Raw genomic sequence first — 13,891 nt, 5'->3', positions numbered from 1 at the left:
TCTTTGTCGTAGCCAGTTCGTAAAGGTTGAAAAATGGGTATATTGTAGAGATTTGAGGTTTCTTTCCAAGAATATTTTTTCATATACTTTAGTTGAAAAATGGGTATATTGTAGAGATTTGAGGTTTCTTTCCAAGAATATTTTTTCATATACTTTAGTTGAAAAATGGGTACATTGTAGAGATTTGGGAGAAAAAACTGGATAGATTTAAGAGTTGTCCTTATTTTGGTTGAAAAATATGTTTTTTTAAAGCATTGCTATCCAACCTAATTCATTATGGGTCATGACTCATGAAAAGGAATAAATAACGTCAGTGACAAGGAGTGGGAAAACGACTGAGCCAAGAAAGACTGTATGTAATTTGACAAGTGTGAAAAACTCTATGTACTCCCTTGTGATTGGAGTGCACGCAATCGAGATAAGGCAGATGTCTTTTAGTAGCCTGTGATTTCAAAATTGATACGAGTGTAGCTACGTCTGTCACTTCGCTGCCGAAACCCTGCGCCAACCAGAAGCATCTCGTGCTACAGGTAAATGTCGCCCTTAACACAATAGCTGGAATCCTTGATTGTATTTCCTGCATATCTTGACATTTTATTAAGAACCATGATAGAAATTTAGGGCTCGGAGTTAATCATGCAAGATTTAGTTTTAATTCTTGGGAAATCTGTGTTTATTGCATGGAAGTATTGATTGCATTCCCTGCATATTTTGCCTTTTGTTTTTGGAATCTCTGCGCTTTAATTATGCAAGGCTTAGGGTATGTTTTGTGGTAGGTTTAATGCGCGTTAGATTTAATTTCCGGATAATTGAGTACGCTTGTCTCGAGGAAGCGTTCGGTTGCATTTCCTGCATGAAAGGCTAAGCTTTGATTCTACAAGGTTTAGGGTATGTTACGAAGCAGACTAAATGCGCTTGATTGTGGAATAATTAACGGATGATTAGTACAGGGGGAGAAGGCTTATAAGAAGGCAATGGCGGAGTCTTCGAGTAAGGCAGACAAGGGAACACTGCATGTGAGTGCGTTAGATGCACTTGTGAACGTGAACTCGATATTCTCAGGAGTTGTGTTCGTAGGGCTGGCGTTTAGCAGCAACAGCATAAGCCTAGTGTCAACAGGCGATGGCGATCCATGCGATGCGTCTACGAGCACGGCGAGGAGGGTGGTGTTATTTGAAGTGCTCTCTTTTGCGTCCTACTTGCTATCGAGCCTCATAGCGCAAGGCCTGAAGCTGCAGCTCGCATTGATTGGGGCGAAGAAGATAGTGCCGGACGCTTTGGTGCCCATCAACGAGAGGGTCATACGCTTCGGCATGGGCGTCACCGCCGTCTGCACCGCCATCGGCACCGTCTTCCTCACTCTCTCCATCGTCGAGTTGATCGAGCTCAGGCTTGGCTCGCTCGCTTGCCCCACCAGTGCCTGGTCTAAAGGCGCCGCCATCCCCCTCATCGTCTCTGTGTTCTCCGGCATCCTCGTCTTCCTCGGGACTGTTCTGTATGCATTTTTCGAATGATGAAAGACTGTTTCTATTGCACTGTGTGATGATGATGATGATGAGGCCGTGAACGAGAATGTTCTCTACTATGGTAATGTTGTGTTAGTGAATGATGATAACTCACGTTTCTTCACGATCGCCACGTGTTTGGGTTGGAGGTCACCAAGCGTGCTTATTAATATAGATATAGACTAGTGAGCTGTTTAATAAGCACTACAGATATAGACTAGTGAGCTGAGAACGTTTCCTTAAATCTCCAAATTCAAATTCTACTTCCTTAAACTTTTTCTTCCTCAAACCTTTTCTTCTTCTTTCCTAATCTCTGAATTTTTATCACTTGGTAGCTTTGTGAAACTATTTCTTTATATAATATAGAGACATAGAGATAAGAGATGTTTTAACTATAGTACTCTTTTATGATGATGTTATGTATTCTGTCTGTAGTTCCATGTTGAGAGTGTGAGAGAGAGAGAGTGAGTGACATTTGTGTCAAAAATAAACTTTTTTTCTAACCAATGAAAAAAAAATGGTTGAAGCACAACCGGTTGCATAGTTTCACCTGTTTTATAACTAAAATTTCAAAACTTCGAATCTTTGAATTCAAGGCAAGACCAAGTTATACTAGGTTTTTCTCAATTTGAACCTTAAAAATTACATTGAAGGATGGTTTTTCTGGAGAGTGTGTGAGAAAAACCTTGTAAGAGGTTGTTCACATGCAGCCGAAGATGTCACATATTTCCATTAGTGGTAGAAATTAAGGCCACATGCATTTCTGAGATTTGGAGGCCAAAGAGGTGGTCTTGAAGGGGGTTTTGGCAAATTCATTGGTTTTGGAGGGCACTTTGGCAAGCTCACAATAGTTTTTTGCCCCGGTTTCAAGGTGGTTAATAATGGTGCAACTACCACCGAACCATCGAGTGGCCACTGCACGAGAACAACCTCTAAATCATATTGGCCTTCACAATGTGATGAAATGTTAGAGAACATTTCTACTGTGCAACCCACACGATGTTGCATGTCAAAAAGTCTAGTGATGTTGTTACCATATTATAGTAGTGATGTGTGTGAACACACTTAGGACCGCCGGGGCACTTTTTCCCTCACTAGGAGGTTTTTTCCCCCGTGCATTGTATATACGCCCATTATCTTCTAGGGCTTGTTATCTTTCATTTTTGGCACTCATAATACACTACTGTGTTGTGCTCAAGCTTCCTCATCTTCTTGAAGTTGTGTGTGCATTCCTGCAACCCTAATTCCAACAATTGGTATCAGAGCAGGCTTCCTCCTCCCGGGCAGCATCACCGGCACCTGCCGCTTCATCTCCTCCGATTGCGACGAGGTTTCACGAGCGTCTGCAGGTTAGTATATGCCGTGGGTGAGCCCGTAGGGCTCGGTCATTTCAGAATTTTGATCTGAAGTCATTTCGCCCTCCGTTTTTGCATTCCAAGTACTGCGCAGGCAAAATCGTCCTACTGTGCAGATTTTCTGTCAAGATTAAAATCTGCAGGACAGGTGCCCATTCGTCTGTTTTGGGCTGTGCTACATAGCACAGGTCGATTTTATACAGGTTTACCTCTTACAGACAGCATTTACATCTAGTAGTACAGTCATTGGCCATGGCTGACAACAATGATGTATTCCGCATGTTGGCTGCTGAGGATAAGTTGGATGGCACCAACTATCCATTGTGGGCATATATGATGCGACATGTATTGGTAGCAAAGGGGTTATGGAACATTGTGCAGGGTATTGATGCACGTCCTATTGTGGCTGGGAATGCTGCAAACACATCAGAAACAGGTACTGTTGATGATGGTGCAGGCACAAGTGCTGTAGCAGCTGTTCGAGAACCACCACTTTCAGCAGAGCAGATTCGTTGGGATGGTAGAGATGCGCAGGCTCATGCCTTGATTGCGCTGTCTGTCAAACGTACCATTATCCCACATATTCGCTCCTGCAGGACTTCTAAGGATGCTTGGGATGTACTTGCCACATTGTATCAGGCAAGAAATGAGGCTCGTGTTGCTTACCTCCGAAAACAGTTGGAGAATGAGCATATGAACGAAGGTGATTCTATGGATAGCTTTTTGACAAAGATCAAGGATTTCAAAGAGCAGCTCATTTCTGCAGATGAAATCCTGTCAGACAGTTCACTTGTGCAGACTGTTTTGAATGGTCTACCAGATTCTTATCAGGGTTTTGCTTCCACTCTTCGCTTGATGATGAAAGGCAATCCCAATGCCTTATCATTTGAGGAGTTAGTTTCTGTTTTGCTGCAAGAAGACCAGTCAAGGCAAAACATGAATAATATGCGTGTCGCAGATCAAGCTTTCGTTGCTAGTCAGAGAAGCGGGAAAGGTAAAGCTGGCTTTTCTTCTAGTAAGCAGAAATCTGCAAATGCTGCGCAACCAAAGAAGGAAGACAAAGATGAGAAGAAGGGTGACAAACAGAAGACATTTTGCAAGTACTGTAAGGGAAATGATCATGTCATCAAAGCGTGTCCTAAGCTGGCTGCGAAAGAGGCTAAGAAGAAAGAGGCTGGTATGGCTGTTGCAGATGCCTCTCCTTCTAACAATGAATCTGCTAATGTTGTGCTAGATACAGAATGGGCATTCAATGCGCAGTGCAGTTATGACCCATCTTTGCATGACACATGTATGTCTGCAGTAGATTCAGATGTATGGTACTTTGACAGTGGTGCCACTAAGCATATCACCTCGCAGCGCAGTTTATTCACTTTCCTTGAGTCTGCTCCCACAGGGAATACTGTCACTTGTGCCAATAACTCCTCTTATCCCGTTAAAGGAGTTGGACAGATTGTGCTGAATGTTGCAAATGGCAACACCTTTACACTTTTTGATGCATTGTATGTGCCAGGGATCAAAAAGAATCTGCTATCAGTCTCCGCATTTGCCAAAACAGGTTTGGTTGTAAAATTTGTGGATGACAGATGTACTGTTCATGATCTCTCTTGTGGTGACATCATTGTAGCATCTGGTTCACTATGTCGAGGGCTGTATAAGCTCAATATGGATGGCAAATGTGTAGAGGATTCAGCATGTGCTATTATGGATACGCAGGCTATTTCAAATGCAAAACTGTGGCATGCACGTTTTGGTCATCTGAATTTTGCAAGTTTGCTGCGCCTGCAGAAATCTGAAATGGTGTCTTCTTTGCCTAAGCTTGAGGCACCTGTCAAGCATGTTTGTGAGGGCTGCATATTGGGTAAAATGCAGCGTGCTTCCTTTCCCAAAGATGGATCAGTGAGAGCTGAACGCAGATTGCAGCTTGTTCACAGTGATGTTTGTGGTCCCATGCAAACTCCATCATTTGGAAACTACCTTTACTTCGTGACTTTCATTGATGATTTTACCAGGCATGCATGGGTATATCCTTTGAAGGCAAAGTCCGAAGTGTTTTTGTGCTTCAAACAGTTTTTGGTTATGGCTGAAAATGTGTCAGAAAGTAAGATGGGCACCCTCCGTTCAGATCGAGGGGGGGAGTATATGTCTTCAGAATTTAATGCATTTCTGGCTGAGCGTGGGATAAAACACCAATGTACAGTGCCGTATACACCACAGCAAAATGGTGTGGCTGAGAGAAAAAACAGGTCTCTCATGGAAATGGCAAGATGTATGGTTAAGAGTCAAAGTCTACCACATGGTTTTTGGCTTGAGGCTGTCATGTGTGCCACTTATGTACTAAACAGGTGTCCCACCAAAGCATTACAGGTTGTCACTCCATATGAGGCTTGGCATGGCCGCAAGCCATCTGTTGGCCATTTACGTGTTTTTGGTTGCCTGGCATATGCATTAGTGCCTGTGCAACATCGCAGAAAATTGGATGACAAAGCTGTCAAATGTATTTTTGTTGGATATAGTGCTGAGAGCAAAGGCTATCGTTTGTATCATCCACAGACAAAGCGCATTTTGGTTAGCCGTGATGTTGTATTTGTGGAAGATGCAGTTCAGCCCTTGGTTTCATGTACTAAGGAGACAGATATCAGCTCACGTGATGTCTATGATACATTGTTGCCTCTTTTCAGTGGTGCACAGTCAAGTGCAATACCTCATGAGGCAGTTTTTCAGCCTATGCAGGTTTTAAATGATGGCACAGATCAGCCTATATCTGATGCAGATGTGCATGATGCACTTGAGGATGAGAGACAAGAGATTGAGGGCTCTAGGAATATGCCTAGATGGCTGGTGCAGACTTTGCGTGACAGCAAGTTGGATGCCCCTTTGTCTAGTCGCACTCGTTCTGGCTCTCATGGTGCCTCTTATGCGTCAGATTGTTATGCATTGGCTGTTTCTAGTATGTGCGATGAAAGTGAGCCTGTTTCATTTGATGAGGCACAAATTTCAGAAAATTGGATGGCTGCTATGCAAGCAGAATACGATGCTATTATGAAGAATGGTACATGGTCTTTATGTGACTTGCCCCCTGGCAAGAAGGCCATTGGCACTAAGTGGGTATATAAATTGAAGCGTAAGCCTGATGGCACAGTGGATCGCCATAAGGCTAGGCTTGTTGCAAAAGGTTATGCTCAAGAGAAGGGCATTGATTTTGATGAGACTTTTGCTCCCACATGTCGTATGACCACTGTTCGTAGCATCTGTGCATTAGCAGCTCATAATGGTTGGAATGTACATCAGCTGGACATAAAGACTGCGTTCTTAAATGGAGATTTGCATGAGGAGGTGTATGTATCGCAGCCTCGTGGTTTTGTTCAAAGAGGGCAGGAAAACAAAGTGTGCAGGTTAAAAAAGGCTTTATATGGTTTAAAGCAAGCTCCACGAGCTTGGTATGAAAAAATACATGCATATTTGACTGCACATGGGTTTCAGAATAGTCCAACAGAAAGCACTTTGTATGTTAAACGTGTGGATGGTGTACATCTAATCATTGCTCTCTATGTCGATGACATGCTGCTCACAGGACCAAATGAGAGTCATATTGCTGATTTTAAGGCTGATTTGAATGCCTCTTTTGAGATGTCAGATTTGGGGCATTTGCATCATTATTTGGGGATACAATTTAAGCAGTGTGATGGAGGTATTGCTTTGTGTCAGACAAAGTATATTGAAACATTGTTGCGGAGATTTGGCCTTGAAGACTGCAAGCCTATTGCTACTCCAATGGAGACAAGTTTGAAGTTGAGTCTTCATGATGCTGGAGATCACTTTGATGTCACACTCTATCAGACAGCTGTTGGTTGCCTCATTTATGTATGCATTACGAGGCCAGACATTCAGTTTGCAGTCTCACAGGTGAGCAGATTTATGCATAGCCCAGGCATTAAGCATTGGCAGGCAGTGAAGCGTATCTTTCGCTATTTGAGTGGTACTCGGCATCTTGGGTTGTTTTATCCCAAGGGGGGATCATTGCCGCCAGATTTACATGCTTTTTCAGATTCTGACTGGGCTGGTTGTTATGACACACGCGTGTCCACGAGTGGTTTTTGCTTCATGCTTGGAAGCTCATGCATATCATGGTTGAGCAAGAAGCAGCCTACTGTGGCCACTTCTAGTTGTGAAGCTGAGTACAGGGCAGCTTTCACAGCTACGGTTGAGTGTGTGTGGCTCAGACGCCTTATGGCTGATTTGGGTGTTGGGCAGCCATCTGCCACCACCATCTTCACTGACAGTCAGAGCGCATTGGCAGTTGCGCGGAACCCAGTGTTCCATGCTCGTACGAAGCACATTGAGGTGCACTACCATTATGTCAGGGAGAGACTCTCTGCAGGAGAGATCAGTTTGGCTTATGTGCCAACACAGGATAACCTTGCAGACCTTTTCACAAAGGCTCTGCCTCGTGAGAAGTTCGAAGATTTTCGCAAAGCTTTGGGCTTACTCCCTTTTGTGGATTCGTCCACATAGCTAGACACTTCCCTATACATGAGTGCTAGCTCTTGTTCACCGCATCACTCCAGGGGGGATTTGTTACCATATTATAGTAGTGATGTGTGTGAACACACTTAGGACCGCCGGGGCACTTTTTCCCTCACTAGGAGGTTTTTTCCCCCGTGCATTGTATATACGCCCATTATCTTCTAGGGCTTGTTATCTTTCATTTTTGGCACTCATAATACACTACTGTGTTGTGCTCAAGCTTCCTCATCTTCTTGAAGTTGTGTGTGCATTCCTGCAACCCTAATTCCAACAGATGTTTGGGAAAAACAGAGAGTCATTATTTCAAATGCAAGTGTTTTAAGAGAGTGTTTTTACTGACTCAATAGTCCTTATGCCACAGACAGTCTACTTACTCTAGGGCCATCTTCTCGTGCTCCTATTCAATGCCCCACTCACCACACCACCTTCTCCTACTCCTATTCAATGCCCCACTCACCATCTTTTGATCAAAATGAAGGCATGCCTCACTACACTTCCCAAATGTAGAAATTACTACCAAATGCTCATTGGGAACCCTATGAAAGCCAACACATTGAGATTTAAGTCTAGCACATTTCTTCCTTTCAAAGTTTTATCTAAAGAATGAGTTGATCCTAAATAAAGAAGTCCCATTTGTGTGCCATTGCACTGTGTATAATGAAAGTCCCATGGTTTATCTAAAACCTATAACACATAAACATAGAAAATTGTTAATTTTATGTTATAAACATAGAAAATTGTTAATTTTATCATGTAACTCTTTGTTGATAGCAAGTGTGGAATTTACATGAAATGAATTTCCTCCAGGCTCCAACGATAAAGCTATATTAAAATTAAAGGTCAAAACTAAACAAAGTGGGAGTGATCCAACCAGATGAGAGCAAAGCCAACAAGGAAATGAAGAGCCTCTTAAACATGGGCTGAACTTTCTAATGATAGCTAAAAGCTAGGATATGGCCTCTTAAACATGGGTGAACTTTCTAATGATAGCTAAAGTCCATGTAAAAAGCTAGGATATGGCCTTCAACCAAGATAAAACCTATGTAACCTATGTGTGATATTGCATCTTAACACATTAAAATCTATATGTGATGAACACACAATTGGCTTGTCTTTTTTTATGCTTCTTCTTTGACCCTTCCTTCATGTGCCCACCTTCTTCTGTTTTATGAATGTGGGTTCTCTCCATTCATCATTTAAAAGGGTTGCAGCTTGTCATCTTAGTTCAATCAAAGCTATATGAAACTAATTGATTCATTGTGGTTGCTCTTTAGGCAAGGTCTCCCTCTCTCTCTCTCTAAGGTACATAATAGGAACCTTTCACATTTCCAATTGTGTTGAAACACATCTCTCCCCATTAAGAGGAAGGTGGGATATGCTAGGGGCCTTGAAGGATAACAATGTTTCAAAAGGCAATTAAAAAAGGAGCCAATAAGTGAGTGCCATTGCATTAAAATATTAGGTTATTTGTTCCCTTAAAAGATATGTCAAAGATATGCAAATTAGGAGGGTCAGTTGTTATTTTCACACTTTTTATGTGTCGTTATATTAATGGAGACCTAGTTAATGACCCCCCCTCCCCTTCCCTTTTTTTGGCATAACCTAGTTCTAGCCTAGCTTCCCCTCTCTTTTTGGCATAACCCTCTCTCAAATCAGCCTAGCACCTCCCTTCACACCCTCCCTTGTTGTCCCCTCTAGTCTCATCTACTCCTCTCTCCAGCCTTCAATGTTTCTCTCCCTTATAGCTTCATTTGCTCCCCACTCCAGCCTCATTTGCTCCTCCCAAGCTCCTTATGATTTCTTTCTTCTCTCCAACATACCCTCCTTTCCCAAGCTCTCCTTTCCTTCTATCTTCCTTTTCTCAACACATTTCCAAACTGCTCAGCACATATGTATACATTTCTCAAGCTCTCCATTGTTTCTTTCTTCTTTCTATCTACATTGTCAAAGCTTAGAGTATATATGCATGCTTTTAAGTATATTTGATATTTCCCAAGCTCTCCATTACTTCTTTCTTCCTTCTCTCCCCACAGTATCATAGCGTAGAGCATATATATAAATCTTTGAGCACATTTAAAGACCTCTCAACACATTTGTGTACCATTTTGAGGCTCTTTATTATATTCTTTCTTACTCCTCTCAATAATATCAGAGTCCATAACTAAACATGTTCTCTATGCCAAATCAGAGGCTTAAGTTTGAGCATGATTCAGGCTTAACCAAGCACACAAGGCTTACACATATAAGCATGATTAGAGGCTCCAAGTCTAAGCATGGATGCACAGAATCTCAGAGGTCTAGAGGACCAAGGAACCAACATCTTAGTGGAAATGCCCTTCCAAGCCTGATTTGTGGGAGCTCCACCCCTAGCAACATACACTAGTTTACCCAAACCTATGAGGGTTAACTCCTCGATGTGTAGGGGTTTACTCCACCTCTTCATGTGTCACTCAAGAAGAGATCCAAATGCTAGGTAGAGAGCAAGAAGGAGGGAGCTATGGAGAGCTCAACCTCTACTTCATGCAACTAGCATGCAAAAGGGACATGGTAGATAGCAAAGAGAAGGTAGAGAAGGAGAGCATTACCATCCCTTTTGCAACTAGCATGCAAAAGGTACATGGTAGATAGAAAAGAGAAGGAGAGAAAAGAGAGCATTACCATCCCTACTTACATACACCAACAATATAACATACAAGCAAGCAAGAACACAAGCTAACATGCAACCATAGAGAGAGAAAGAGAGAGAGAGAGAAGGCAAACTCAAGTGAGAAAAATGGGATTGCCCCCTTTCATATTCCATAAAATGGTTTATATACATGAGCTCATATTTACAATTTCTGGCCACCCAATTACAATTGAGGGCCCAAAACTAGTCTTCCTAGTTTCTCTAGCTCTATGTTTATCTATTCCTCACGACCGGAGTTATACAAGCTGTAAGCTTGGTCATCCCATGTCTCTTTTACAATTAGCACTTAGCGCGGTTACAAAAAGATAAATTACAAAGGTGTAGCCACGCACAAGTAATGTTAACCGGAGTGGTTAACACATATCTATATGGCATGCCTATTGTATAAAGGCAACTGGAGTTGTCCATTCATTGCATGTACCTTGGGTTGTAGAGTCTAGCACATGATGATAGAGAGGAATTCATCAATTGAGGGTGTGCTTTGGAAATAAAAATCACATGAAGGATGATACAATAATTTGGCGCTAAGGGGGGCATGCAACCTTAGTTCATGATGGAGGTGGATTTGATGTCTGTGTTTGACTTTTACTAGCTATCATGTATGGTATCTCCCCCTTGCTTGACAAAGGACGTCATTAACCAATTCTCTTTAAATTGATTGGTGACATGAGTCATTGTTTGCTCACTTTGATTCTACTGAGCTATGTTGATCATTGTACATGTGTAACAAAGAAATGGTCCTCTACAAAGACCCACTTGTCAAGTAGCATGGTTATTTATTAAAATTTATTTATTCTCTTTGTATATGACAATTATAACTAAATTCTAATAAAGGTAGAAATATTTAACACATTAAAATCTATTTATTCTCTTTGCATATGACAATTATAACTAAATTCTAATAAAGATAGAAATATTTAAATTAACACGTGTAAATGAAAATAAAAGAGTATATGAAGCTCCTTGGTGAAGCTCTCTAGTCATCTTTGACATCGCCTTCATGAAGAAATGTATATTGAAATGGAACTGCAACTCCGATTACTGCTGTTAGCATACGTCTTTTACACCATGCATGCCCCTTACTAGCAAAAGGCTACATTCAACTGGGCCTTTTGTAAAGAAAACTTTTAGCTCCTCTCAACATCCTTGACCTCACTCAAAGCCATCACCTTAGTGCATATTGCAGCAGAGAACACTTGTAAGGTACACTTCCTAGAGTGCATAAACACATCATTGATATTAGTTCACTGTTTGTAACTTGAGAAGAGAGAAATATGGAAACCTGGCTTGATAGGGCTACTACTCTGATTAGAGTGCATCCATAGGTTTATGTGCAGACTAGATCACAAGAATGTAAAGTCAACATGATATTAAGAGTATTGTATTAATTCTTGTGTATATGGCAATGTAGGAGAGTACTTTGCAAATGGTTGACCTCTAGTTGAATACTCACATCATACAAGCTTCTCCCGACACAGAAGCCTTTCTCACACAACCATACAAACACTCAGGCCTGGATTTACTGCCAACGGAATTCCACCACGGCCTCACCACCTCAGGAATTGCAACCTTGCGTCTGACGACCAAGCCCTTCAGCCACAAACAACTCAACACTTTAACCTGCACTGCCAAGGATACACCACATTCTCGATCGGCACATGATCCACTGCCTCTGCCCACAGTCGGCTTTTCCAATCACCGCGAACCTCTCGCCTGCGTGCTGTGCCACAACCACACCAGAAAGAACCTCTCTTCAGAGAGCGCCCCACCAGCAACCCTCAACTCTCTCTGCAACCCATCACTTCTGTGTGTGTCGCCAGTAGCAGCTACTCCAACACCTCTCTTTCTCTCTCTGTGCTGATCCTCTGCCCACAGGCAGCTTCTCTGTAGTGCTACCGGCCCCACCAGCCAAGCAGCAACACCTCTGTCCTTCTCTTCCAGGCGGCCCTCTCTCACACGTTGGTCACCGCCAGCCAAAAAAAACATTGTGTTATCTTTGCTAGCAGCCAACTGGCTGCCTTCACACACAAAATCGCCAACCGTCTGTCTCCACAGCGGCTGCGCCCCACCTTCACAGGCGGCCTCCTCGTCTCGCAAGAACACCAACCAGCCTTGCCTTTGCTCGCTAGCTCTCCCACGCTGGTCAGAGAGGCCTTGTGTCTGCGGCGACTGCACTAACAAAACCCAGGCGGCCTTCTCCTCATGCCTGCAGCTGTGCTACTGCTTTTTGCCCGAGAAGCCCCCAGCTCTGCACCAGCGCATTTCTCTTCTTGCGCTTGTGGCTGCAGCTAGCTACACAAACAAAAGGCCACCTTTTTTGTCTTGCGCTCCAGGCTCTCTCTCCAAAGGCGGCTCCTTCCTTCGCTTTTGTCTCTGCAGAATGACCAGCGCCCCTCTACTGTCGCCAACCAAATCACCCAAGGCACTCTCTCTCTCTCTTCAGAGGGTGCCCCACCAGCAACCCTCCTTCACTGCCAACTTCCCTCTTCAGCTGTCTTCAGTCAACTCTGCACATCCAGCTTCTATCCATGGCAATCTCTGGTCTTCGCCTTGCATCCGCTCCATCCACCAGTGCACCTGCAGCTGCTTGACGTGCCAGTGACAAACAAAAAAAGGCCACCTTCTCTACTGCGCTCCCTTCGTCAGATCGCTTCTCCTCTTTGCTGCCCCTCTGTCTTTTAGGCGACCTCCTCTGGAGCCGCCAGCCTGCTACCATACCCACAGCCACACGCTTCTCCGCTGCAGCACCTTCAGCCCCCTTGTGTGTTCGCCAGTAGCCCAGCTCCCTCTGTTGCTAGCCATTGTAGCTCTCTTCGCTATCGGCACCAGCCTCTGCTTCTCTTCTTACGCGTCCCCTCCACTGTCGCCAGCCAGTCTCGGCGCCCTTCACCAAGGCGGCTTCTCTCAGCAGCCCGTCGCCTTCCACCTGTCTTCGCCTGGCTTCAGCACCCGCCTTTGCTTCCACATCCGCCAGCGCCCTCTTGCGCTACCCACTTCAAAGGCGGCCTCCCCTCTATGTGTGCTTGCGACTGCGCCAACCATGCCAGCGCTTCAAAACCTCGGGCCTTCTCTCTTTGTGTGCTCTGCCCGCTCACTGTAGCTCCAAAGGCGGCCTCTACACGTCATCACCACCCCTTGCCAGCCTGTCACCTTGAGACTGCTTCCTCATCGCGCTGCAGTCCCTCGCCAGCCTTCGTTCACAGCCCTCCAAGTCAAGCTTGTCCAGCTACTCTTCGCTAGCTCTTCAACACTGGTCTAGCCTCTCTGTCGCCTTGTGTCTGCGGCTGCGCCAACCACCAGCTAGCGCTTCACAACCCCGGGCCTTCTCCTCTCACCTGCAGCAGCAGCTGCGCTACCTGCTCTTCATTATCAACAAGATTGCTAATGCACGCAACCTCGAACCTCTCAAGAAAATCTGCTACATCTTCATGAGAACCACCAAAAAACTCCGGATACGACATCATTTTGATCCCCAAGCTTCACCTTCAAACCCAAGAAAAAAACTAGAAACACCTTCCTTCAATCTCTTACTATGGGGCATACACCCTCGTAGGCAAGAGAAATATACCTGAGCTCTCCTCAGTGGGGGCACCAGAAAGCATACAAGGTGAAAACAAGAAAAAAGAACCATGCCTCTATAGCCTTTCACCTCCCAAATTTTGATAAAACACCATCTACAAGGCAACATTGGCCCCATGCTTCCACAATTAATTGCCCATGCTTCCATGTATACCTTCAAATACAATTTGCGAGTGCCCATTGTACTTGGACGCGCACACATATTCAGGCGACCGAGTGGCTCATACCACCTCCAGCAA

General features: G+C 44.0%; 1 protein-coding gene across 1 annotated transcript; it reads left to right on the top strand.

Annotated features, from left to right (window-relative positions):
* The first annotated feature begins 395 nt into the window (after positions 1–395).
* Positions 396–1,592, top strand: LOC147608481 (uncharacterized). The gene is made up of 2 exons (XM_086789138.1): positions 396–530; positions 951–1,592. Exon 2 carries the CDS (start codon positions 975–977, stop codon positions 1,512–1,514), a length of 540 nt encoding a protein of 179 aa, XP_086645264.1. The 5' UTR covers positions 396–530; positions 951–974; the 3' UTR covers positions 1,515–1,592.
* Positions 1,593–13,891: the final 12,299 nt, after the last annotated feature.

Source organism: Cibotium barometz, chromosome 53 (assembly GCF_041138505.1).
Source record: "Cibotium barometz isolate CiBa-2024 chromosome 53, ASM4113850v1, whole genome shotgun sequence".
In the NCBI taxonomy this organism is placed as follows: Eukaryota; Viridiplantae; Streptophyta; class Polypodiopsida; order Cyatheales; family Cibotiaceae; genus Cibotium; species Cibotium barometz.
The sequence above is the reverse complement of the archived record's forward strand: the minus strand, read 5'-3'. Positions and strand labels throughout refer to the sequence as shown.